General features: G+C 38.9%; 1 protein-coding gene across 4 annotated transcripts in view; it reads right to left on the bottom strand.

Annotated features, from left to right (window-relative positions):
* The window catches only part of LOC140930468 (sterol regulatory element-binding protein cleavage-activating protein-like), a 68,729-nt gene that overhangs the window by 24,877 nt on the left and 19,859 nt on the right, over positions 1 to 23,993 (bottom strand). For all 4 annotated transcript variants that reach the window (XM_073380166.1, XM_073380168.1, XM_073380167.1 and 1 more), the window contains 7 exons: positions 23,554 to 23,652; positions 22,289 to 22,352; positions 21,024 to 21,250; positions 20,250 to 20,563; positions 19,405 to 19,792; positions 19,076 to 19,191; positions 13,072 to 13,306 (listed from right to left, as the gene is read on the bottom strand). In XM_073380166.1, coding sequence (XP_073236267.1) covers positions 13,072 to 13,306; positions 19,076 to 19,191; positions 19,405 to 19,792; positions 20,250 to 20,563; positions 21,024 to 21,250; positions 22,289 to 22,352; positions 23,554 to 23,652 — 1,443 coding nt within the window. The remainder of the gene's footprint in view (positions 1 to 13,071; positions 13,307 to 19,075; positions 19,192 to 19,404; positions 19,793 to 20,249; positions 20,564 to 21,023; positions 21,251 to 22,288; positions 22,353 to 23,553; positions 23,653 to 23,993) is intronic.

The raw sequence follows: 23,993 nt of genomic DNA, 5'->3' as shown, positions 1-23,993 counted from the left end.
CTATTATTCGAAGAAATACGGTGTATTTAATAAAATATTCATCAAATCTTAAATTATACGTCTTTAACAAAAGAAAAAATAAATGGGAGAACAAAATTTATACTCGTCTGGAAAATTACTCAGATATGTTAATTTTATCCCAGGTGGTTCTTTGAGAAAGAATCGATGTGGCGTGCGAATGAGCTTTCATTTCGTACAATAGGCCATTTGCACTAAGAGGTCATGTGGTATCATTTTGCCTTCAAAAAACCATTGGTGGGTCATATCTTAAACAAAATAATGGTCATTTAGTTCTTCAAACCCGCACTATTTCTCAAAAGCATGAATGCTTCAGGGTAACCATAACAACAATCTACTGTTTTAATCCTAAATTAAGATTATGTTTTGTGCGAAATTGGGCATTGCTGTACATAAAAGAAAGCGCGAACCGCTGCGCACAGCTGAGTCGATCCTCATACTATAGATTCACTTTTTTTTTACTTTCCTTGCAAAATAAACAAATTGTTAAAGTCCTAGGAATATCAACTCACCAAACGTTGCTTAGAGGGAAGACTAGAAGGTTTCAAGGTTTCTTCATGGTTTCTTAAGATAATGAAGCTTGTCGAATACCGAATAGCTGAGAAATGCTACGATTTTCATCATTGTTGTAGATGGTTGCATCATCATTATTCACGAGGTTACAATTGTCACTAGACTGCAAAACAGTCGGTTTTTTCTCAAAATCAGTAAAGAAATCGGTAAAGCGTGGCGTAAGAGTCTTACGCGCGCGAAGCGCGCGAGCCTCAGACGCCCTACGTCTCCCCAGTCTCGCTCTCTGTTTTCAGCCTTGTTCCAGACCTTTTGTTTTACTGCTCGCGCGTACTTGAATGAGCAAAAATACGGACTATTTTGCAGTCTAAATTGTCACTTGCGATTCTACTTAATGAAACAGTCTTTAACTCTGACGACTTGATTCTAAAAGTGTTATAAGTTGTTGATTCTTAACTTCTTCATACCTTCAAGTTACTATTATCACTGTGAAAAGCTAGTCTTAAACGGCTCTCTGGAAGAGCATTTTTAATAAAGTGATACCGTAAATAAAGCTTGATTGATTGATTGAGATATACAGTCACACAGTTTGCACGTGAAAGTGTTGGTCTTTGCCCCTTTCGTGGTTCGTATGTGAGGAATTCGAGTGACGATCCAATAATTAGGATCATAAAATAACTCGTGCACATAATTTGCACGTGAAGGTGTTAGCCTTTGTCCCTTTTACAATTCGTACGTAAAATAACGCACATTGTTTACTAGAAAATTTGGTCAAACGATTTTAAGAAATCACCCCGGCTTTATAATATCTGCTGTTAAATTATGCCTCATGCAAAGTTAAGGTTGATACCCTAACATTCATTTCCTTCCAAGAAAATTATCAAACTGCCGAAGTATATTTCTACTCATATGATGTTATTCCACTCAATAAAAGAATATGTAATTATTTTTTCAACTAGCTTCTTCCAATTTAATAGCCCATTTTCGAGTTCGCTATGGCCCTTGAATTAAAGAAGTGAAGACGCATTTTTTACAGTCTTAGCCTCCACCCGAAGTAACGAATTCACAAATTCCAACGAGAAAAAGACCTGTTTATTACTCTGTCTATTGTGTATACAGCTATTTTGAGAATGGTTGTCGGATAAACTGTGCACGCGACAATCCCGAAAGGTAATAGCGGAGCTCCACGCGCGCGCGTAGGCGGAGCCCTATAGCTAAGGTAATCTACCCATCCCAGAAAATTTGGTAATCACGTGACCGTACACCGAACGAACGACCGTCCGTCCGCACAACAGGGCAACCAATGTTTCCTCTCACACTTTCTAGCCAGTTTGGGAGCCCAGAAGAAAACTAATTGCACATCAATGTTGTCATCAATTGACAGCTGTCAAAACAGGGTATCCGCTGACCAGTATCACCTGACCGTACCGCGGGCTCAAGTGTCGACCCGTCGAGGTCGAGTATTCTTTTGAAGTTATCCGTTGACAAATTACCAGTTTCAAATGATCGCAGGCTCAAGTTTATTTTTTCCAATGATTCAGATGAAATATGTTGTGTTTATGTCACTATGGCCACGCACTATTAAGATTTTGATTTCAAACTGACCTCGGACGCGAAAATTCAGCCAGTTTTTTAAAAATACAGGCGGGAAGACCATTTCTTACCATGGACACGCGTTGGTCACGCTCTGCGTCCAATTTTTATGCTCTGATTGGTCAAAATTTGACAGGTGAGTCCACGCGGAAAATTTATGCACCATCTTGAAAGTTGTTTACTTTGACAGCTTGCGGTGAAGCTTACAGAGTTTTCTGTCAACTTGTGATGTTTTTAACTATCTTTTTCCACTGGATGAACAAAATGAAATACAACTGCTATCAAGAGTCTTCCGTTATTCATGGCTGGTTTGTTTATTTGGTTTTTGGTTGAGAAATGCGTCGCTTGTCAAAATTCGGTAATCCGATTTCGGATGGCATCGTTTTCGTTTTTCACCTTGCTTAATGCGCAAGAGGGTTTAAAAGTCTCAAGCAACTGTGGCCTTCCTTGATAGCTTTCAGGAACTGAATCTCGAATGGTAAGCCTGAGTAATTATTGTATTTGATGTTTGTTTTTGTTATATCTAATTTCATGAAGTCGAGCACAGTTTATGCGGCAAGTTTATGCACGTTTGTAAGATTTGAGTCAATGATCTGACCTAGTGTCAGGTTTGATATAAGATTACAGAACTTAAAAGGCCTTGAGATATATTTTCTCACCGCAAATAGAAGGAAAACGTTCCCAAGAATATTTAGTTATAAATTTGGCTGTAGAAAGAAACCTTTGAGCGATTTCCTTGCTTCGAGGAGTTCATCTTTGAAAAAAGCAAACACCGGGAGGCCGCCTTAAAGTAAAACATAATTAACTTAAGCTTAAAGACTCCGGATTTTTAGACACACTTTAACACCTGTCTTCGTCAATGAAAATTGCTGCCTCTGTAAATGTTTCACCGAATTATATTTCTTTTTTTGATTGTTAGTAGTCTCTTTTGCAATTTTAATCGCTGGTAGGTGCCGTTTGTTTTCATCGTTCATGAACATCGCTTGCAGGAGTACTCAAAAATGTCGCGCGTATCAAACGCTTTATAAGATTACACATCGTTATAACTGAAACCATTAAATAACAACAACAAAAAAAAAATAAATTCGTTATTATGTTGAAGCGTAACTCTATTCGAGTTCATTCAAACACTCGACCACACTGACAGCTCGCACTAGAAATGAGAACCTGCTTGCCGTATGGGTGATTTTGGATTTTTTTTGAACGGTTTCGCTAAAAGCCCACGATTGATCGTCCTGAATATTGACTAATACGTGCAATTTGTCTTGAAAAATTGTGAAATGCCGCATTCTGTCCGAGGTCTGTATGATAAATAGTACTCTTTCACCTCAGATGTGATGTATAAAGAGTATAAAAGGTTGGTTTACACACCCCCAGATTTGTTAGCAAGAATTTGTAAAGTAAACCTATCGGACGCAAAAAAATTCGGCCTGATTTGTTTTCCAAGAATTTGTTTTCGAGGCCTAATCTACTGTGATCAAGAGCCATTATGGCTGTTGAATGTGATTGAAGATGTTTGCTATTTTTTGGGTGTACATATAAGGCTATCAACTCCATGTAAGAAATAACTTAGCCTTTCCCTCAAAAGTCACATAAATGTGCCCTTAACTTAACTGATTTGTGGATCACAAGTTTATTGTTTGATTTAAATTATAAATTTATTAATGGGAGCTTCGCTTTTAGCCCTGGCTAAATCTATATATTATGGGATATGATCAGTGCACTTTTCTTGACACTGTAGCTGTCGAATCTTCTTTTGTTGCTTTCTTTTAGCACTCGCAAACATACGTCCATGGCTTCTAGTGCCATTCTTTGAAATTTCTTTGAAAAATAGTGAACTCAAAATCACCCACAATACCTTTCGGGATTGTCGCGTGCACTTTTTCCGACAACCTTTCTTGAAATAGCTATATTCAAATTTCAAAAACTTTCTTTCAGAATTTCTGAATATTTTGCTTTACGTCCAGGCTAACCCTGTATAAATGTGTCGTTAGTGTTTGTATTCAGCGGTGATTTTTAATTCGAAACTGGACTATTCCCTGACCGCTACCGTTTCGACTTAGGTTACACGTCTTTTCTTAACAATACTCGCCTTGCCCTTCAAACTCTAAAACAACAATTTATAGGCTGCATGACACCCTTCAGAATTAAAGTCCATTTCTAAATTTCAATTATTGTTTCATTGGAAGAACTTTGAAAAATATATGATCTTTTATACTCCATCTTGAAGCAGGTGAAATAGAACTCATAAATTATGAAATACGTGCCGCGTTGTACTGTTCGCGATAGCCGAATTAGGTCAAATGTCTTGAAGCAGCATCCACACTTATTTTTTTCAAAATAGCTCAATGAGTCAGTTCGTAGCTGGTCACGTCACAGGCGGCCCAGACGTAGTATGTGTCAAATGAATATATTAATATTCACATGGACAAAATAGGATGAGTCGTGGAAACTCCCATGAACTAAAATAGTCCAAACGTCAAAGTATAACAAAAAAAGGCTAAGATAGCTTTAACTGAACGTATCCTTGTCTTTCCTGGCCGGTTAAAGTGGCATTTTGTTGATTTTTGCAATTGTAGGTACTATTCACTAAAGAAGAATTAAAGGCTGGCTATAAAACAAACGGACCATCTCCACGCGCCTTCACGCGAAGCGCTATAAATTCGGGAATAATCGACGAATCCGCTCCAAATTGCCATCGGCTAATCTGCAGGTAACGTGTGCTCCTGCTTCTTGCTCGCTGGCTCCACAAAACCCATCGCAACTGCACAATAACCGCTCGCTCATCAACAAACACTGTTGACCTTTACGCTTCGATATGACCGCAAACTACAGGGTTTAATACGTGACGTGAATATTCAAGCTTAGCGACTGCGTCCGCGCGACAATGCAGTACTTGCTATGGGAGGGATGGTACTATTGCCTCTAGGTCAATCGACACTGAGCGAGGGTCCGCTGCGTTAGTTTTGACCAGAAAACAAAAGGCGATCGCCCGACCGTCCGTAAGTTTTCAACAGGGCGGCCCTAGTTTACAAGTTCGAATTCTTCTAACGTTCGCAGCTGCTGATACATTGTTAGTCCAGCCGCTTGCATAGCTAGGTTCTTGACTTTACTAGACCTATTTGCTTAGATTAATTAAATAAACAGTTCTTTCCAGAACAGCGTCTTACTCCACAATATGTTGTCCAAACTGGTGAGGGAAGACGAGGATTTTCCGCCCAGGAAAAAGGCAAAATCTGGCTACGCAACTGAATAGAAGATACAGCTGAAGATATGGTAAAGTAAAGTTTATGTGCGCGATATCTTTTTTTATTATGATTTTCAAAACTCGGGGGCACCCAACGACGATTTTCCCTTAAATGCATTGAAAACACATTTAAGGCTGTCCAGAGTACTTTCCATCTCTAAAAATGCATTCTATTCGGCCCTAATACATAAATTTAGTCAGGAGGGCTAAAAGCGAAGCTCTTGATAATATTTACAGTTTACTCATACTAAATATAAAATCGTGTAATGCTAAGCAGAGAAGAAAACGAGACAAGGGCACTCAACGACGGTTTCCTCAAATACATTGAAAACACTTTTTTAGCTATTCGTAAAGTACTTTTAGCTCTATGAAATGCACCTTAAGTGGCGCTGTAAAAATTGTATCTCAGTGTTCGGCCATTCTAGGGGAACTTGAGTCTCTTCGAAATTACAAGGAATTCAGAATTATTTTCCCGAAAACTTTAGATGCAATTTAACGTATTACGAAGGAGATGATTTTTCAGATTCCTTCTTTCATTAAATTTTTGAATCTGAAAATTTTAGGATTCCTTTTTCCTCGCTACGAGGGCAAGTGAAAGAAAATTCTAGGCAAAATTTGCTTCTCCGAACAGATATTTTACAGAAAACAGTCGTTGGATGCCCTGACCAAAACTGTGAGAAACAACAATAGGTCTAATTGCAGCACACTTTCTTGTACATTTCCTTTCCGTTGATATGCATGACTGCAACGTGAAACGTCCAGAAGGTTTTCACTTTTTATGGAGGAAATGTGGTACATGTTCTTGTTCACTTGTTCCACTGCCGCTCATTTTTTTAGCTCCGCTATAAAATTCGTATCTGTTCGGTGATCCTAGGGCAAATTGGATCTTTCGGAAAATTAAAAGGGCGTCAATATTATTTTCCCGATTGATTGACCTAGAAGCAATAGTACCATCCCTCCCATAGCAAGTGCTGCATTGTCGCGTATTAAGGTGGCTGGATACAGTTTTTCAGGGTCAATACTTCCCAAGTTTGAGCATAAACTACGTCGCCATAAACAAACATTTAGAAAAACTGCCACCACAGTTGTATGAGATAAAGATTAAAATTTGTTATGATCAGGGTGCAACTACATCGGAGTTGTCATAGCAACGAAATGACGCTATTACCTATTTTACTTGCAGCAGTATATCTCGACACTGGGAACTGTTCTTCCAAAATCGTTCACGGGAGCTTTTTACTCCAATAAACCCCTTTATGTTCGTGAAGTTTAAGCGAAATCTGTAAGAGCGTTACCGAGATATTTTGGGATAAAGTATTTATGGTTAGAAATACGGTAAAAAAATGGACAATCTTGATGTTCGGCTTTTTTCTGTAGAAAACGAAGCCCTTTTGGCACGCCATTTTACCTCATAGTAGGTTCAATCTTTTTAATAACGTGTGTGAAAGATCCTGGAGATAGCTCCAGCCGATTGCTAGAAAGAAGAATTTGATTAGTATGTATCCAGACACTCTTGTTAGCGGTTTGTAAACATTTTGGTCTACTTTAGCAAATTAGCAATAATTTTTAAACCGCCCGATAGATTTTTATTAAATTTAAGATTCTTGAGATTAACCTTCCTTTTATATGACCTCTTAGTTTCAAGATTATTGATATATTGTAAGGCAGTAAAATAAGGACTACAATTCGCCACTATTTTTTCGGAAATTTTGTGTTTACAAGTGAGAGCCTCTCATTATTCAGAGGAATTGTCTCCAAGTTACATGTCTTCGTGCACAACAATAGCTAGCATTTTTGCATATTTCAGATGCATTGTTAGTTACTGCTGTTCACGTGAAAATGAAACTTGGAGACAATACCTTGAATAATGAGAGGCTTTCACTTGTAACGATGATGCCCTTATTTTGCTGCCTTAGAATATATCAATAATCTTGAAAGTAAAAGGTCATATAAAAGGAAGGTTAATCTAAAGAACCTTAAATTTTTTAAAAAATCCATCGAGCGGTTTAAAAATTATTCGCTAATTTGTTAAAGAAGACCAAAATGTTTACGAAACCGCTAACAAGAGCACCTGGATACATACCAATCAAATCCTTCTTTCTAGCAATCGGCTGGAGCTATCTCCATGATCTTTCACACACGTTTTTAAAAAGATTGAAAATACTAAGAGGTGAAATTGCATGTCAAAATCGCTTTGTTTTCTACAGATAACGGCCAAACATCAAGATTATCCATTTCTTACTGTGTTTCTAACCATAAAAACTTTATCCCAAAATATCTCGCTGGACGCTCTTACAGATTTCGCTTAAACTTTACGAACATCGAAGCGGCTATTGGAGTAAAAAGCTCCCGTGATCGATTTTGGAAGAACAGTTCCCAGTGCCGAGATATACTGCTGCAAGTAAAATAGGTAATAGGGTCATTTCGTTGCTATGACAACTCCGATGTCGTTGCAACCCTGATCATAACAATTTTTCATCTTTATCTCATACAACTGTGGTGGCAATTTTTCTAAATGTTTGTTTATGGCGACGTAGTTCAAGCTCAAACTTAGGAGGTATTGACCCTGAAAAACTGTATCGAGCCACCTTAAACCTGGTAGTTTGCTGTGATATCGAAGCGTAAAGGTCAACAGTGTTTGTTGATGAGCGAGCGATTATTGTGCAGTTGCGATGGGTTTTGTGGAGCCAGCGAGCAAGAAGCAGGAACACACGTTACCTGCAGATTAACCGATGGCAATTCGTCGATTATTCTCGAATTTATAGCGCTTCGCGTGAGGGCGCGTGGAGATGGTCCGTTTGTTTTGTAGCCAGCCTTTAATTTTTCTTTAGTGGATAGTACCTTCAATTGCAAAACTCAACAAAATGCCACTTTAGCCGGCCAGGAAAGACAAGGATACGTTCAGTTAAAGGTATCTTAGCCTCGTTTTGTTATATTTTGACTTTTGGACTATTTTAGTTCATGGGAGTCTCGACGACTCATCCTATTTTGTCCATGTGTATATTAATATTTGACACATACTACGTCTGGGCCGCCTGTGCTATGAATTACCTCTTTCTGAACAGAAATTTTGCTTTAAACTTCAAGGACATTGTTGAAAAGATGATGTGGTAAAGTTTTGAGCATATCTGAGCGTAACTATCAAACGTTTAACAAGATACAAGCAAAAAGTAGTTTTGGTCGCCATCTTGGAGGGCAAGAGTATGCCCTCCAACATGGCGGCCAATACAAATCATACTACTTTGTTGAAAAATCAAGGCGCCATAAAATATCTCCCTTAAATGCGTTTCCTCTCAAATTTCGGGTGTAAGATGATATTTTTTATGCCCTACGTCAATTTTTGGCATCAGCAAGATTCCAACTCATTGTTTAAAGGAAACATTGGTCACGTGACCTCTAAGTGCAAGTGGCCTATGACAACAACGACAACAACAACAACAACAATAATCTTTATTTATTCTCGAATTGATTTTAAAGTTAAAAAGTTATTCTGATTTTTAAAAAATCCGTGCTTTTTTAGTATCATTGTAGATTGGATTCCCTTTTTTACCAATGTCTTCACTTCCGTTTTTAACATCTCTCAATTTTTTAAATCTCTAGAATTTTTAAGATCTTTTATTATAATTACTATTTGTAAGTAGGCTTTTTATCATGATTGTTGTAATTTATTATTATCAAATTTGTTTTTAGAGGGCCACTAGGGAGAATACTTTTCATAGTAATTGGTGTCACCCTCCTAAAATAAAGGTTATATAGAAAGATAGCAATAAAATGCTAATATCTCCGAGGATAAATAGCTAAAAATAAATAAATAAATAACAATTATTCACCGAAGTGGAGATGGCTAGTGATAGGTATTTACCGAGACCGCGTTAACGGCGAGGTAAATATCCATCACTAGCCACCGACACTGAGGTGAATAATTGTTTTAGTATATACTAAAACAGTGAGATAATTGAGCACAAAAATGATGATTTTTAACTCATTTACTGTTGCCTGCAACGATTACAATTTTGGTCCTCGCTTTTTCTTGCCGGCAAATAAAACTTCTGAAGGCATTTGTTTAGCTCTTCCGGGGAAATTTCCTCAAAAGGAGTTGTGTATTCTTTTTGTATTTAAAATCATTCTGTAAAAAGGATTATTAGATTTAGTTTTAAGCTTATTTTTGAACAAGTCAACTATAAAAAGTAACGCAAGACTTAAGCTTAATTTGCATTTGTAAACAACAAAACTTTTTCGCCGGTTTTATCGATAAATTCAAGTAAAAAAGACAAAGCTTTACCTGTGAAAACTTCCACCCCGAGCTTCGTCACTTTCTTCGTGTATTTCGGAAACAGCTTGCTTGATTAGTCGTGAAATTTCTTTGTTTGTTACGGCAGTAAACCGGGAAGGCATTTTGCAACAAACGCGAGTTTGCATCTCTCGCTCGGAGGAACTGGAGGTGAATCAGTGAATAGTGCAGGATATTCACTGATTGAGTAGCCAATCAGAGCGCGCGAAAAACACCATCCACTGTTTTAGTATATACTAAATAAGAATACACCTAATTGCAATAAGGTTGTCAGAGCAAAAAGCAAAAAGCAAAAAGCAAAAAGATAAATAGGAATTAATTAGCATGTAATTATCATAGCTTGCAACTTCACAACACACACGCTTATAGCTGAATATTAATCACGTAATATGAGAGAAATCATTTGCATCAGTTTCTTGGTGTCATTCTAATGCAATTCCAGGTTGTTCATCTGGCGAATTTTTAACTTGCTCGAATTACAAAGCACATCGAATAACTACCAACGAAATAATGGCTCCATTTTTTTTTTCAGTAAATATAGCCTGGGGTAAATTCCAGGAACTCAATGCGTGTTTTAGATTAGTGCTAAATAAAAAAGCCAGTCTGCGTATGGTTTTCAGTGCACAACACCACCTGATCACAATTTCCAAGCAACAAATCAGGGGTGTAGGAAGGACTTTTCATGGCGAAGAGGGTAAGGGGGTCCTCCGCCAGTTCCTCACCTGAGCCACAAACCAAGCTTCGTTTGTCAGGACATAATAGATTGGTGACTAAAAGTGCGACAACTGAGACTTAATATTGCTCGCGTCAATTCACCTTTTTCTTTTTCGAATTGTGCGACTTCTGTTGATGGAGAATGTTGGCTCTAAAATGACTATGGCGCCTGTCTATCTTACAGCGCGGAATTACAGAATTATCTCTTGTTATTGTGAATGAATTCCTAAATAATTGTTAAATCCTGAATTAAAATACGCAAATGTAAATCACATGGCTAATTTATTCCTATTTGGCTTTTTTGTTTTTTGCTTTTTTCTATGACAACGTCATTGCAATTAGGTGTATCTACCTGGAGTTATGAAAACCGGGTTAGCAAACATTTTGTAATTTTTCTCAACTTCCCCTGTCTAATAGCTTGTTTACTCTGTTGTTTGCTTATGTCGTTTGTTTTGGCTTGTTTTGTGGTTAGGGAGTTGTGTAGAAGTGGATGTGGACAAAAGTACTATCTAACCCCCCCCCCCCCCCCCACAATTATGTTTTTGTTGTCCCTACCCACAATTCTCTCTTTAATACAAGTGACAGTTATTTGAAATCAGTGCGCGCCTAAAGCTGGTTTTGGTGTCGTTTAACAGTTTACTTTTAGATATTGGTCACTTTGAGAAACGTTTCCCGGAGAGCATCATGTTAAGCTCTGAGATGGGACAAGGTTATTACGATTCGTCCAATATCGTATTATATTCTCGTTTCATTTGGCTTAACGGATCAATCACCCTGATCCGGGCTGAGACAGAAAGGTACGATATTGTTCGCTTTTCTAAGGTGACCACAAAGTCTTTGGCTTCGGGAACAGGCTCTTAGGAGTCCAATGAATTAGGTGCGAGCAAAATTGCAGGCGAACTTTGACCCGGGCCAAGACTTAATTTTTTTCTGGTGTCAAAACTAGGCTAAGGTGGTCCCCGCCGACCGTGTGACTCTACATCCGGGAACTTAAATAAGACGAGTGTAAGAGAAAAGTCCAGAGGTGTTTATTTGCCAATAGGCTTATGTTGAACGTGAGAAGATTATGCGTGGTTGTGGATAGTCTTATCAGAGCCGCGAAAGTGTGTGATTGTGTGATTTCCGCATGGTGTTGACAGGTATGTGATCGCGTGGTTGAGCTCCGGTTTGGCCAAAATATTCTGTGCCAGCTATTAATACTGTTTCGTCGATGTTTAGCTTAGCTGATTGTCCTTTGTAACAGCAACTTTCGACTTAGGAAAATTGGATCTACGTCTAGTTTCAGCGGGCTCTAATGGCATTGAAACCATAGGCCGATTTTGGCAGATAAGAAGCTGATAATTTGTGCACTATGTTACATTCAGTTTGTTGTCTATTCCATGCGAAATCCTGTTGTTTATCGGACCGCGAAAAAAGTTGTGTTTTGCTAACTTTTTACGTTGTTATGTAAGCCTTAACCAGGCACTCGTTCGCTGCAGTTCACTCAACTTAAAAATTTCTACACTGAGATGACACCGGTCATATTTTTAAATGTTCTAAAATTTGCGTCATTTTAAATTTGGACTCGTTGGAATGCTTTTAGGGACCATTAACTTACTGCCCGGCGTCAGATAAACGGTTTTAATCGGCCTTTGAACGTGTTTTATTCTTTTAAATTGCCAACTAGTAGAATGAGTTGATATTTTTGCTAACCCGGTTTTCAAAAATCCAGGTGTATATATATATTAAAAAAATAAATATTACAAATATTAAATAATATATTAAAAATATTAATAGTTATAGTACAGAGTATGAAAAAGTAATTGATCAACTGACTTATTTCGATGAAATTCTAGCCACAAAAGGTGCAGTAGTCAGTATCCAATATGAGATCAGAAATGGCGAATTCAAATTTGCTTAACTCTGGAATCGCTCTAATATTGTTAGGAAGGGAATTCCATAGCTTGCTGCCATAATAAGAGAGAGAATGAAGCCTATAGCTGGTGGTGGCAGCTCTTGGCAAGGTTAGGATATCTATGCCCTGCAGATCCTTATTACAATTTCGAAAAGTGAAAAACTTTGAAATGTATTCAGGGCTTAAACCATGTACAGCCTTACTGTCAGTGCAACTGTTGCTAAATAAATATTTTGTATTTGTTTTCACAGCTTACTTTCTTACTTTTTTTTTCATCCAATCTAAAACATGCATACCTCCTAATCCTTGCATATGTAGCGCTAGTAGACGTCGAACGAACATTGAACCAAAGCGAATTCATCCACATAAAATGGACATGTCACTCCTCAAAACATGATTTTTTTTCCAACTTCGACCAAAGAGCAAAAAGTTCAAAGGCGATACGCATTAAACTCCTCTACAAGGAATGAAAAGGTATTATTTCAAGCAATAAATGAAACACTTACCATAAATTCCCCCTTCACCGCACTTCACCTGACCTCTTGGAAAAACCGCTGACGCGAAAACGGTCAGCGCTTTTCAAGTCAACTTCCGGCGTAATCCCCGCCCACAGTACCACAAGATTCCGAATAAGGCTAATGCCCCGCCTACCGCGACACAATAGTCCCGGGGTTGGGGGGGGGGGGGGGGGGAAAGCTGGGACAGGGATTTACATTGACCGGTGCATAACAAGTCTAAAGAGGAACAAAGGGAATCAAGGAAGCTTGGAAATGAACGTTCCTTATCAAACAAACATATTTGTACCTCGTGTTCTTCAGTAGGCGATAGTAAAGTGTCATTTGTTGCCTCTCGTGTATTTTCATCGACGCTGCAGAACTGAGGCGTTGTACATTCTGAGTCTGAAAGAGGTCTGGGACTGGGTGAGTGGGCGATAACTCCCTTGGAGGTGCAACCGCTGTCCATATCTACACTACGCTTGAGCTTTGACTTCTTATGTTTTAAGTGTCGTCGTTTTGGTGTGCTTTCGATCTTCAAAAAGCTGCAAAAAATTGTAAACGTTACCTTGGCCTCACATGTTACAGGTACATTTCACTACGAGCAAGCCAAATTGCTCGGGTAATTAGCATTTACATTTTTTATTCATTCGTTTGTTCGATCAGTCTTTTTGTAACAATGTTTTTCTCTCCGTTGGTGCCCGCCTCGACTAGCTTATAAGCTAGTTAAGGGCAACAAGCTCTGCGATTATTAATGTAACTTGAAAATTAGAAATAAGTCGTTGTTGTTGTAATAATTGTGATTATAAATCTCATACTTACTATGAAACTCACAAAACCGTGAACACCAGAAATATTTACGGAATGTTATTGTGTTGCGAGAAATTAGCTAATAAGGCGCGAGAGAACTAAACCGCAAACAGTAACGGTAACTAGTTAGTGGTTTTGAGGTTTACTAGCGCATCCTGAACTTTATTGAGATTTGCCAGTACACAATCAACGTTCCTGCAAAATTTCACGTGTTTACGGTTTTCTGAGTTTGACAGTAAGTGTTTTATTCCAATCATAACTTTTCATATTTTGAGTAACAGAAACCTAAAATATTCCACTATGCGCTATAAGGAGCCTAATACAACTACTACTATTAATAATAATACAAGAATTTATATAGCGCCATTTCCGTGAGCTCAATGGCGCTTTACAATAATCGTAATTCTAAAAAATAAAAAAAAATTGAGTTATTAGAGAAAATATATAACAGTTGTAGAAATTAATTTAAAAAAAAAAAGTAAGATACATTCGACTTGCTAAGATTAACTAAGGAAAATATATACAATAAAAGAAAAAAGGGTAGTGAACTAACTAATAAAAGCCTCTCTTCCTAAATGACTACTGGTCCTAAATGACATAACATTTTTTTGGCATGTGATAAAACATGGACTGGACTGGATTGGTAAAACATGGACTGGATTAATAAAACATGGTTTAATAAAACATGGAGGGATAAAACATGGTTTAATAAAACATGGAGTGATAAAACATTGATTAATAAAACATGGAGTGATAAAACATGGCGTGATATAACAAGGATTTATGACGAAGTAAGAAAAGGGTTTTTACTTCGGCGGAGCGCGAAGTAAAGGATTCGCGACGCTCAGGAATGTATCAAAGTTGCAATTTTTTGACAAGATTGGGCAAGCAAAGTCTGTAGGTTTGCGGCTCTATTCGGCTATTTGACGAAGTGAGAGCCGAATTAGTCCGAGATATCTCGAGATCACTTCGATTTCTTTGATTTATTCTTTAACTTTTTGAGGAAGAAAGAATTACTATTTTGGCCTTCCCAGGGTTTGAACCGACTCACCTCTGTGACCCGTCAGATCAGAGGAGACTCTAAGTTGAGGGATTAGCCGATTGCGCTACTGCGACCCAAGGAAGTTCGGCTTAGGAAAAATAGTTATGAAATGATGCAATAGTTTCGGGACAAGATTGGGCGTGCAAGTTCGTGACTTTTCGGCTTGTTTCAACTATTTCACGAAATGAGATCGGACTACTTCGTGATATCTTGACATCACTTCCAGTTTAGTCTTTAATTACTCGAGGAATAAATAGAGGATATTTCGTGGCCGAGCAGACACACGAAATTTCTCTTCGAGTGTTGAAAAACATTTCACGAGTGAGCCCTCCTTTCGAACTGTTTTATGATGAATTTAAAGTTACAAAATGCTGCACAAAGACATTTTGTCTTTGTTGAGTGTTACGTAGTAAAATTGCTTTCATGCGTTGCGTGACTTTCTCAAACGTTCTCTACGTTTTTGGATTACCATGAATAATTAATTAGGGCATGTTTACATTTCAGCATGAGTCAGCAGATTTGCATCAGTTACTGAAATCGTAAAATATGTCGAAAAGCTACTACTATTCGCCTGTTTAGTATTTTCTAGAACCTTACGTCAAACGGTATACAAGCTTCAAGCGAGTTCTTTTGACGAACTAAGTTTTTTCCCACGAGCTGGACTGCTGTGTTTAGTCAAGTGTGACGAAGGTCGATCTTCAGGTTCTGTGTTTACAAGTTCGCGGAAGCCGTAAGATATCTGAAGTTCAAGTGAGAGTTTGTTATTCTTGGTGGAGGCTGTTTAGTTTTACTCAAAGATCAAGTCAAGTTTGTGTTGGCGGATGCTGTGTTTACAGCTCTGTTAAGGCCTCCTCCTTACCCATGCCTACGCTGTTTTTGAAGCCTGATGTGACTAAGAAAAATAGAGAATTGTTTTTTAGAAGGATTTGTATGGAGTCATCAGAGCATAACTGGGCTAATATCGCGGAGACAATTTGTCCTGAAATGCTAGTTTTTGGCAAGTAGGCCTCTTGGATGTTGCTCTTTTCAGAATATCCTGACAAATCCCATAATTTCACACCTTACTCTTACCATATTTGATTTCTTACTATTCCTCCGCATTTACAATTAATTAGTTCCACAACCACGACGCCGAAGTGTACGCTAGCTCCGTAGCGTCTTGTTTACTACGTTTCATAGGATCAGAATATGACAAACATGACTTAGGTACAGTGATGTTCCAGTAGCTCCTGCTTTCTCTCACGCAATATTTCCGATCAGAAAAGAAATTAAATAGGGCCATTTATTGTATATATTACTTTTCTCAAAAGGAACACTTTTGTTTGCCAACAACAAAAGTATTTCGAATAAAATAGACAGTTTTATTAATCATTCAAACTGTCACGATTGATGTTGTGTTTTGATCAGTGGCGGCGAAGTATCGCTCGCGCGCGCGCGAGAGAGACAGGTTGTTTACCATATATAAAAAAATTCCCGACATTTATTTTGGTTGGGAATTTCGGTCGGTAAGAACTGTACGTGCCGTTTAACATTTGCCTAAAATTTCCGGATTGTCGCGCCACGCTACACTGGATTCTAGTTATAACATGAAACCGGTACGAAACTCAAGAAACTTGTAAATGGTAAACGAATTTCCATTCGGAACGTCCCATTCGGGAAAACGGGACTACATTTTCAGAATTTACGTTTGTCCCAGGAATTTTCCAGTGGGACGAATCAAAAATCGTTTACCATTTACATCCCAATCGGAATTTTCGGGAATTTGTGGTGAATGGTTAACAACCACAGTGACAGAAAATTGCATCATCAACGTCATCTCCTCGTCCAATCAACGCGGTAGAAATTGCTTACCAAAATGGTCTTTTGTTCGAAGTTTCGCGCCAGATTTCCTAGATGTTTTCGGTCAGAATTGCAGCCTCTTTTAAGGTGCCATCTTTGGCCAAGAGGTCAAAACTTGGAGCGTCGTTTCCAAAATTTGAAGGGCGTGACATTGCATTTCAAGAAAAGCTGGGAAGAAGCAAATTTGGTTCTGTTTTGCGGGCAAATTTTGCAAAGGAGAGTGCAAATGTTGTAATAAAAAAGTTGAAAGGAGAGTCTGCAGAAGCCAAACAGCGGTTCGAATAAGAAGCGGGCATCCCGAACAGAGTAGACCCCCCTCATCAAACCTTCTCGGATCCGCCCCTCATTTGAATTTTTGGTACATGGGACAAATTCGATTTTAGAGAACTAACTTTAAGTGGTCACAATAACATTTTTTATCTTGCTCTTGTACAATATTACTCACGGCAAGAAAGTTTGTGTTTCTTGTTTTAAAATAGCACCAGTCAAGTTTTTAATTCTTGGATCCACATCCGCTTTAAGGTGGCCCGTTCCTATTTAAATGCGTGTTGGTTATGTTTTTGATTCGCGTTTTTTAGAATGAAAGATTCAACCGATTGCTACGATTTTTTGCATCCTTAATAAATAATGATGGAACTTTAAGAAAATGTTATTTATTTTCTTATAGGTATAAAAACGTTTGAGATATCGGCATATATTTAAAACCTCATTTTAACGAAAAATGAAAATAACTTCGAAATCCCACGACAAATTTTTCCCTAACTTCAGCAAATAAGCCTCACAGCTCTCTAGTTTTATGTCTGCAAGTTTGAAGGCAATCGTGACCGTAGAAGTCGCTCCACAAAATGTTGGTCAAATTTAATGCTAAAATGATAGGTTAACACATTTGTGAACGTAAACGCACAAATAGCGGAAGAGAGCTGACAAAGTACCTCTTAACTGAAATATTGTTCTTACCCAAAGCATTGTTGGAAGAAAATGAGTAATCGGACAACTACGGCGAACACAGTTAGCGCTTTAATACAACCAACTTTCTGCTACATGAGCTTTGAAATTAAAAATATTCTATTTATCCAGCTTACTCTGCATTTGTCCGTTTATTTTCGACGAAAATATTAAGAAAACAAAACACAGCATCTGCAGAAACCGCTTGGCAGTTTTTAGCTTCAAAGTTTCTTGTTCTGAGGCGAAATAAGCCCGCTAGTTCGAGAACCTCGCCATCGAGTTTTCAACTGCAATGAAATCCCTCTCGCACGATAATATATTCAAGATCTGGTCAGCCAGGTCAGCGTATTCTCTAGTTTGACAGCTGTCAATTTACCTTCATTAGAATGGCGAATATTCGAATTAACAGACTACAAACAGGGGCGTAGCTAGGGGTGGTCCTGGGGTGCCCGTGACACCCCCCCCCCCCCCCCCCCTTGGTAGGCCTTCTTTTGAGCAAACAACCTACAATATTCAGGTGGCGAAAACGCCATGACAATATCTTGGCCCTAAAAGCCAGGTTGAAAACCCCTCTTTTTTAAAATTTGTTTTTTTGTAAAGTATTTTCGCCAACGGTTCTTGTCTTTAGTTAATATGGGCATTGATGCCGCGATAATACGACTGAGCCCACTGATACACGAGGGAGAGCAGCGGTATCAACCATATATAGTCGGCGATCCCCGGATGGTGACCCCCCCTTTGACAAATCCTGGCAACGCCCCTGACGAGTAGAGTAAGACATATCCGTCCGGCTTGTAGTGGAAAATTCCAGATCGTGTACCTGAGCGAACCCGAGCCCACGTTATTAGTTTTCTGATAGTGGTCTGCACATGTCCCATTTTGACAGCTGTCAATTGACCTTAATTTGGCTTGCCAATATAACTTTAAACGACTGTCAGCCGACTGACAGCCCTACCCCGCGTAGTTTCGTTTCTATGTTGAATTGGTAAGTGTGACTATAATATCAGCTTATATGTAGGGGCAAAACGACTGGTCCTTCATCTGAGCTCGCGAGATGGTCATGTGATAATTGTCAGCGGATGTCTGATTTTGACAGCTGTCAATCTAATCGTACTCATACGGATGGCTTACATAACTGAAAGGATAGTCAAGGTGTGCAAGATCTATTGTGACATTTGACATCAGCTTACATGAGGTGTTTGTACGGGTGGGCGGGCGGGCGTACGCTACGTCATAACAAAATTTTCTCGGATGGATAGTTTACCGAATTTTGTTACCCATGGTGCTCCGCTGCGCGCGTTTTGCGCGCGCGAGAAGTTGACTCAGTGGTTCATTAGAATCAATAGTTTACTGCTTCTGAAAAGTGAGCAGAACACGAAGTCATATATTTGCAAATGTTGACTGTGTTTTATTTTATTAATCCATATCTCTCCATGTTTTGTCACTCCATGTTTTATTAATCCATGTTTTATGAATCCCGTCCATGTTTTACCAATCCAGTCCAGTCCGTGTTTGATCACATGCCCATTTCTTTGACATACCTTCATTGATAGCCCAAGTAATGAAACTGCTTTGGTTCTTAGATTCGTTCTTAACATGTTCTCACAGTCTGGGTCAATATAAGCCCCAAGGTTTTAAAAAAGGATTTGTGGAGAGAAGTGTACAACAGCAAACTTACCTTTTTCTGGTAATAACTGTCAAGCGATATCCTGTGGCTATATCCCAAACACATATTTGTCCTCTTAAGCAGATACTGATAATCGACGATACAGTACACTTCAAATGTTCTACACTCTGAAATGACAAAAACGGTTTGTTTAGGTCGATTATAGTAAGTACTGGGGTAGTAAGACATTTCTGGCGCATTTCATTACTGCTGATAACAAATCTGAAGTCGTCTAAATCGTTCCGATCAAAGGAGGTTTTAAAGAAAGAGACCGTGATCAAGTTGTGCAGTTCTATTTAAAAAGTGTCTCAAACATTTCTCGGTATCGGAAGAGGACAAACCTGAGTGTGCCCCCTAAGACTGAAGGGAACACTCTCCACCAATGCACGACGTCCATACCCAGTCCTCTTCCGGCCACTTCCAGACCTCGGGTTAACTTGAAGATCGTTGAGAAATTTACAAACGAAGAAGAGAATTATCATTACAACCACTCCAAGTACTACGCATGACAAGGCATTGTGATAATACTTCGCGTCCAGGGTCTCCTTGCCCCCAGCGGGCGTCTCTTGCCCGTTCGCTTGGGACTCCTCAAGTTTAACAGTTCCATACACAGTCGTAAACTCATCGCCATCAGTAAAGAGCTCACCATTCTGTTCGAACGAGTTCTTGACAAATATGTCTGTATCAATGTTAACACCAAGGTGAACTGGAGGCAAAACAGTCACGTACCTAAACCCAACACAAGGCAGCTGTCATTTAGTCTCCTTTGAAGCCGTTTTTTGTGTCGTCAAGCAACGTCCTCTCCACAATGAGCGCTGCCTGATGACACAAAACAGGGCTTCTAAGGACACTGTCATTGTGTATAAAATATCAGCAAATAAACTGGTTTTCACACCAAAAAACCTCCCGAAAAACCATGTGACAGATTCCTTTGCAAAAAATGGGAAGACAGATCACCGTATGGACGTTCTTTTAACAGGAGTTTTAACTTCTGTGGATGGGCGGATTCTTAAAGTTTGCGGGAACAAATTTGTGAGAAAACCGTAATTTGGGAAGCAACTGGCGCTGTATGCTTTTTATTTAGTCGTCTGTAAATACTTCGATCTTCTCGTGGAATTGGTGGCCAAGACGACGTAAACATTTTTGAAATGGACTTGCTAATTAAAATTAACTGACATTAATTTACCTGCCAAGGAGACTGATATTGTAGTAATTCAGCACGTCAGGCCAATATCTTTGATAAAGACCATTCCAAAACTCAACAGACGTGGGTTTCTTGAGAAACTCTCTTTTCCGTCTCGTTGCTTTTTCTTTAGGCTCCGTGTTCATTTCTATCTCCTCTTGCGGTAGCTTGATTTTGCTATCTCCATATTGAAAGCTTGAGTTGTCCATTGTCGAATGTGAAACTGATGTTTCCAAGTTTGCCCATTGTTTGGACGTTTCCCCTGACTGTGAGCTCGGACAACTCAGGATATACATAAAATATATGATAAAACCGATCTGAAAATTGAAACAAAATATGGTGGCTGCAAACCTACGTTATCGTTTGTTTGGCACTTGCAGAGAAAAAAAAATATTTTGCACAATAAATTCAGTTACAGCTTCTTCTGTTTTCTTGACTTTACCTTATTAAAGAAAAATAACTATCGATTATAAAGACTGAAGAAAAAGACTTCTTCTCGTTCTGGGTGCAATAATGGCCTATCAAGCACATTCAAAACATGACCATCGATTCAACGATTAGGGCTACTGAGGAATACTAAACTGCAAAACCTTAACAATGAACACTTTTGCAGATTTGCATTGAAACTAAAAAAGCGCGGTTCTTCTTTTTTTGGAATTGAAGCCTTTGCTGGTCAACGAATACGTCTTTAGTAGGCTGCCTGTTTTGCTTTGGAAATAATTATGTGGATGGAATCCTTGGACATATTCCCACCAACAATTGAAAAATTGCACTCACCATACAGGCCTTCTGCACAATCCTTGTTCTTGCCCAAAAATAAGCAATATTAAGCCTCTTGGGTAGCTTCCTTGGCAAGACAGGGCACTCTCTTGAGGGCGTGCTTTGAGCAGTCAGTGACGATAATGGCAGAGGTGGTAATAAGCCAAAGAATTGAACTGGTTCAGGAGAATGAGGGGGACTGGGAACTGGGGATGTTGGAGTTTGAAGTAACTTAGAAGCTGTCCCTGGTCGGGAAAAAAAAACGTTTTCATAATATCTAATATCATAATTTCTACATTTACTTGTTACAGGGTAAGTTTAAATTTCTGTTGACATAATAACATAGTAAGAACCCGTATTTCTCCAAGTTAGCCTAAAAAGGTTCTTAAATAAATGGTTATTAACATAAGTTTAGGCTATTTAGTTTCTTAAATAGGTTCTCAATTTTTGAAGAAAAATATATTGTAGCTAAATGTATTTAGTGGTATTCAGTTCATTTATAACGTAAAACCTTTTTACCATTACAATTGCAGTTGGAGTAATCAGGCACCTACTCCGCGTCTTCAAAGAGCATCCTCAGTGCCGTAGCCAGACCAAACGGCCAACCGAGGCAGGCGGGAGTTGCTAGGGGGGTTCGGGGGCATGCCCCCCCCCCCCCCCCGAGAAATTTTGAACTTTAGTCTCTCGGAAATGCGATTTGCAGCGTTTTCTGGGCCTTTCGGTAACTTTTTTTCGAGTTAATTTAAGTGGAATTTAAAAAGCAATAATCAGAAACAAGCTACATAATCTGGGTGACCGTTAACCTCGCCAATGGTTTTGATCAGTATTTGTTCAAAAAAAATTTGAGTTAACGTACGTAGCCCCTTGAGATCGATGATATGGTAATTTTTTCATAGTATATTGACTGAATTGCTGAATTCTTTGTAATATCATGATGCGTTAAAAATATCCGATGATCGCTTATGTAAAATAAAAATGATCGGCGAAATTCGTCAAAATTTTACCGAGGCGAGTGCCTCGGTTGGCCTCATACTAGCTACGGCGCTGATCCTGAACGTTGACTTACCTTATTTGCCGATTTTGCCCAAATGCACAGAATTTTAATAGATTGTAGGAAATGGGAACCCGTTCAAATTTTAGGCTCCGCAGCTTCTTGTATAGAGAGGGCCTAACTGGCCAATTTTAGCCTAACAGGTTCTTAAAAACGAGGTTTTTACTGTAGTTATTTCCCGTTAATAAGATCTCTTAACTAAGAGTACGAAAAGAGCACTTGTGTCACCAACCTTGTGAGTCGGCCGAGCCACTCCTTTGCCTTGAAACGTGTTGTAGTCGTTGAAGATCTGAAAGCTAATGATGAATAATGGAAAACCCTTTACTAAAACAACAAGACCCCTTCAAAATCTGTTCCTCTTTGTTTTTCGCTCGCAAGGTCTTCTATGCGTCGTCCTAGCCCTGTCATTTCCTTTCCCACCCACCATTGTCATAATCCAAATACAAAAGCAAATATTTTAAATATAGAAGCTAGTAACTCACATATGCATCGGCCACTTTCAATCAGAATGCGAAATTGCATACGTATAGCTGAAGTTGACTAACGCTTAAGCCGATAGTGTACATCGAAGTGAAGTACAACATGTAGGAAAATCTTGTATGCGGGGCATTTGGGGTATGACGTCATCGTACGTGAAATAACGTATTCAACTGCATGCTGCATTTTTTTGGCGGAAATATGAAGGCGTTTCCAATTTTCCAGAGAAGAAGGATTATTGGTGTCCGGCTGATTAAAATAGACGAAACACTATCTGTGGGCATATTTTTCATGTTGGAAAGATTATACGGCTGTACGAAAATACGGGAACCGTGAGCGGTCTGCTAAGGAATCAGCAAAGAAAATTTGTCCTCTGAAATGACGACTCTTTTCAAAAAGTGAATATTGAGTGAAAGTGGATTTTTAAGCTGCAGAACTTCGTATCTTTCGTCACTCTATCGAAGAGAATTCAAAATCTTATCTTGACGATTAGGGAGTTTACGCAACGACGACGGCGACGGTTACGAAAACGTCACTTAAAAAGTGAATTTGCGCTGCCTCAAACTTTATCGCGCTTATTCCATCTCGTTTAACGTGTCAAATTTTGGCAAATTTGATTGGAGTTGAATTCTAAAGGACTGCATCAAAGTTTAGGAAAAGAAAAAGAAAGTTGTTGTCTTTTGCTCCCATCCTCGACAAAACGTGAAATTAGGCAGTTTCACGTTGTAGTCGTGCAACGACGGCAGAGAAGTGTGCAAAAAAGCGTGATGCATGGCAAAGTTGTTGTTTTGCTTGTCTAAACCTACTGCTTTTTTGCCGTTCTAGATGCCGCCGTCGTCGTCTTTGTGTAAACTCTCTAATGACAGTTAAGCGACGGCAGGAAAGAAAAACATGGGAACACGCAATTGACGTCGGCGAAAACTCAGGTTTCAACCGAGAGAAAAAACCTTTCGAAGACACGTGTTATTGGTATTACCACTTAAGGTGAAATCAATTCTTAAATTCAGCTGAGTAATTTACCTCCATTCTTCTTATGTCAATAGAAAGAACCGTGACAAATAGCACCATTTGAAGGAAGAAGTCAGACAACAGACAAACCATAGCAAAAAGGCAAAACTCCTGCATAAAATGAATAACATCGAAAAGCAGGTTGTTAAGAAATCCCCTCCATTTTCATTCCTGCAAAAGTATCCAGTGAAGTTACAGATGTGTATCTTTTCTTTTAGTAAAATCCAACTAGTGGTCTATTATCAGTGCTGCGTTCTGATTGGTTGAGCTACTACCAGGCTATATGTTATAGCCCACTAGTAGCTAAAAGTTTTTTATTCTCCATATTTTTTACCAACTAGTTGGATTTTACTAAAACAATTATTCCTCTCGCCCTCATGGCCTCTGAGTCAATAGCCCATTCGGCCTTCGGCATCATGGGCTATTGACTCAGAGCCCATTCGGGCTCGAGG

This window comes from Porites lutea, chromosome 3 (genome assembly GCF_958299795.1).
Source record: "Porites lutea chromosome 3, jaPorLute2.1, whole genome shotgun sequence".
Taxonomy (NCBI): Eukaryota; Metazoa; Cnidaria; class Anthozoa; order Scleractinia; family Poritidae; genus Porites; species Porites lutea.
The sequence above is the reverse complement of the archived record's forward strand: the minus strand, read 5'-3'. Positions and strand labels throughout refer to the sequence as shown.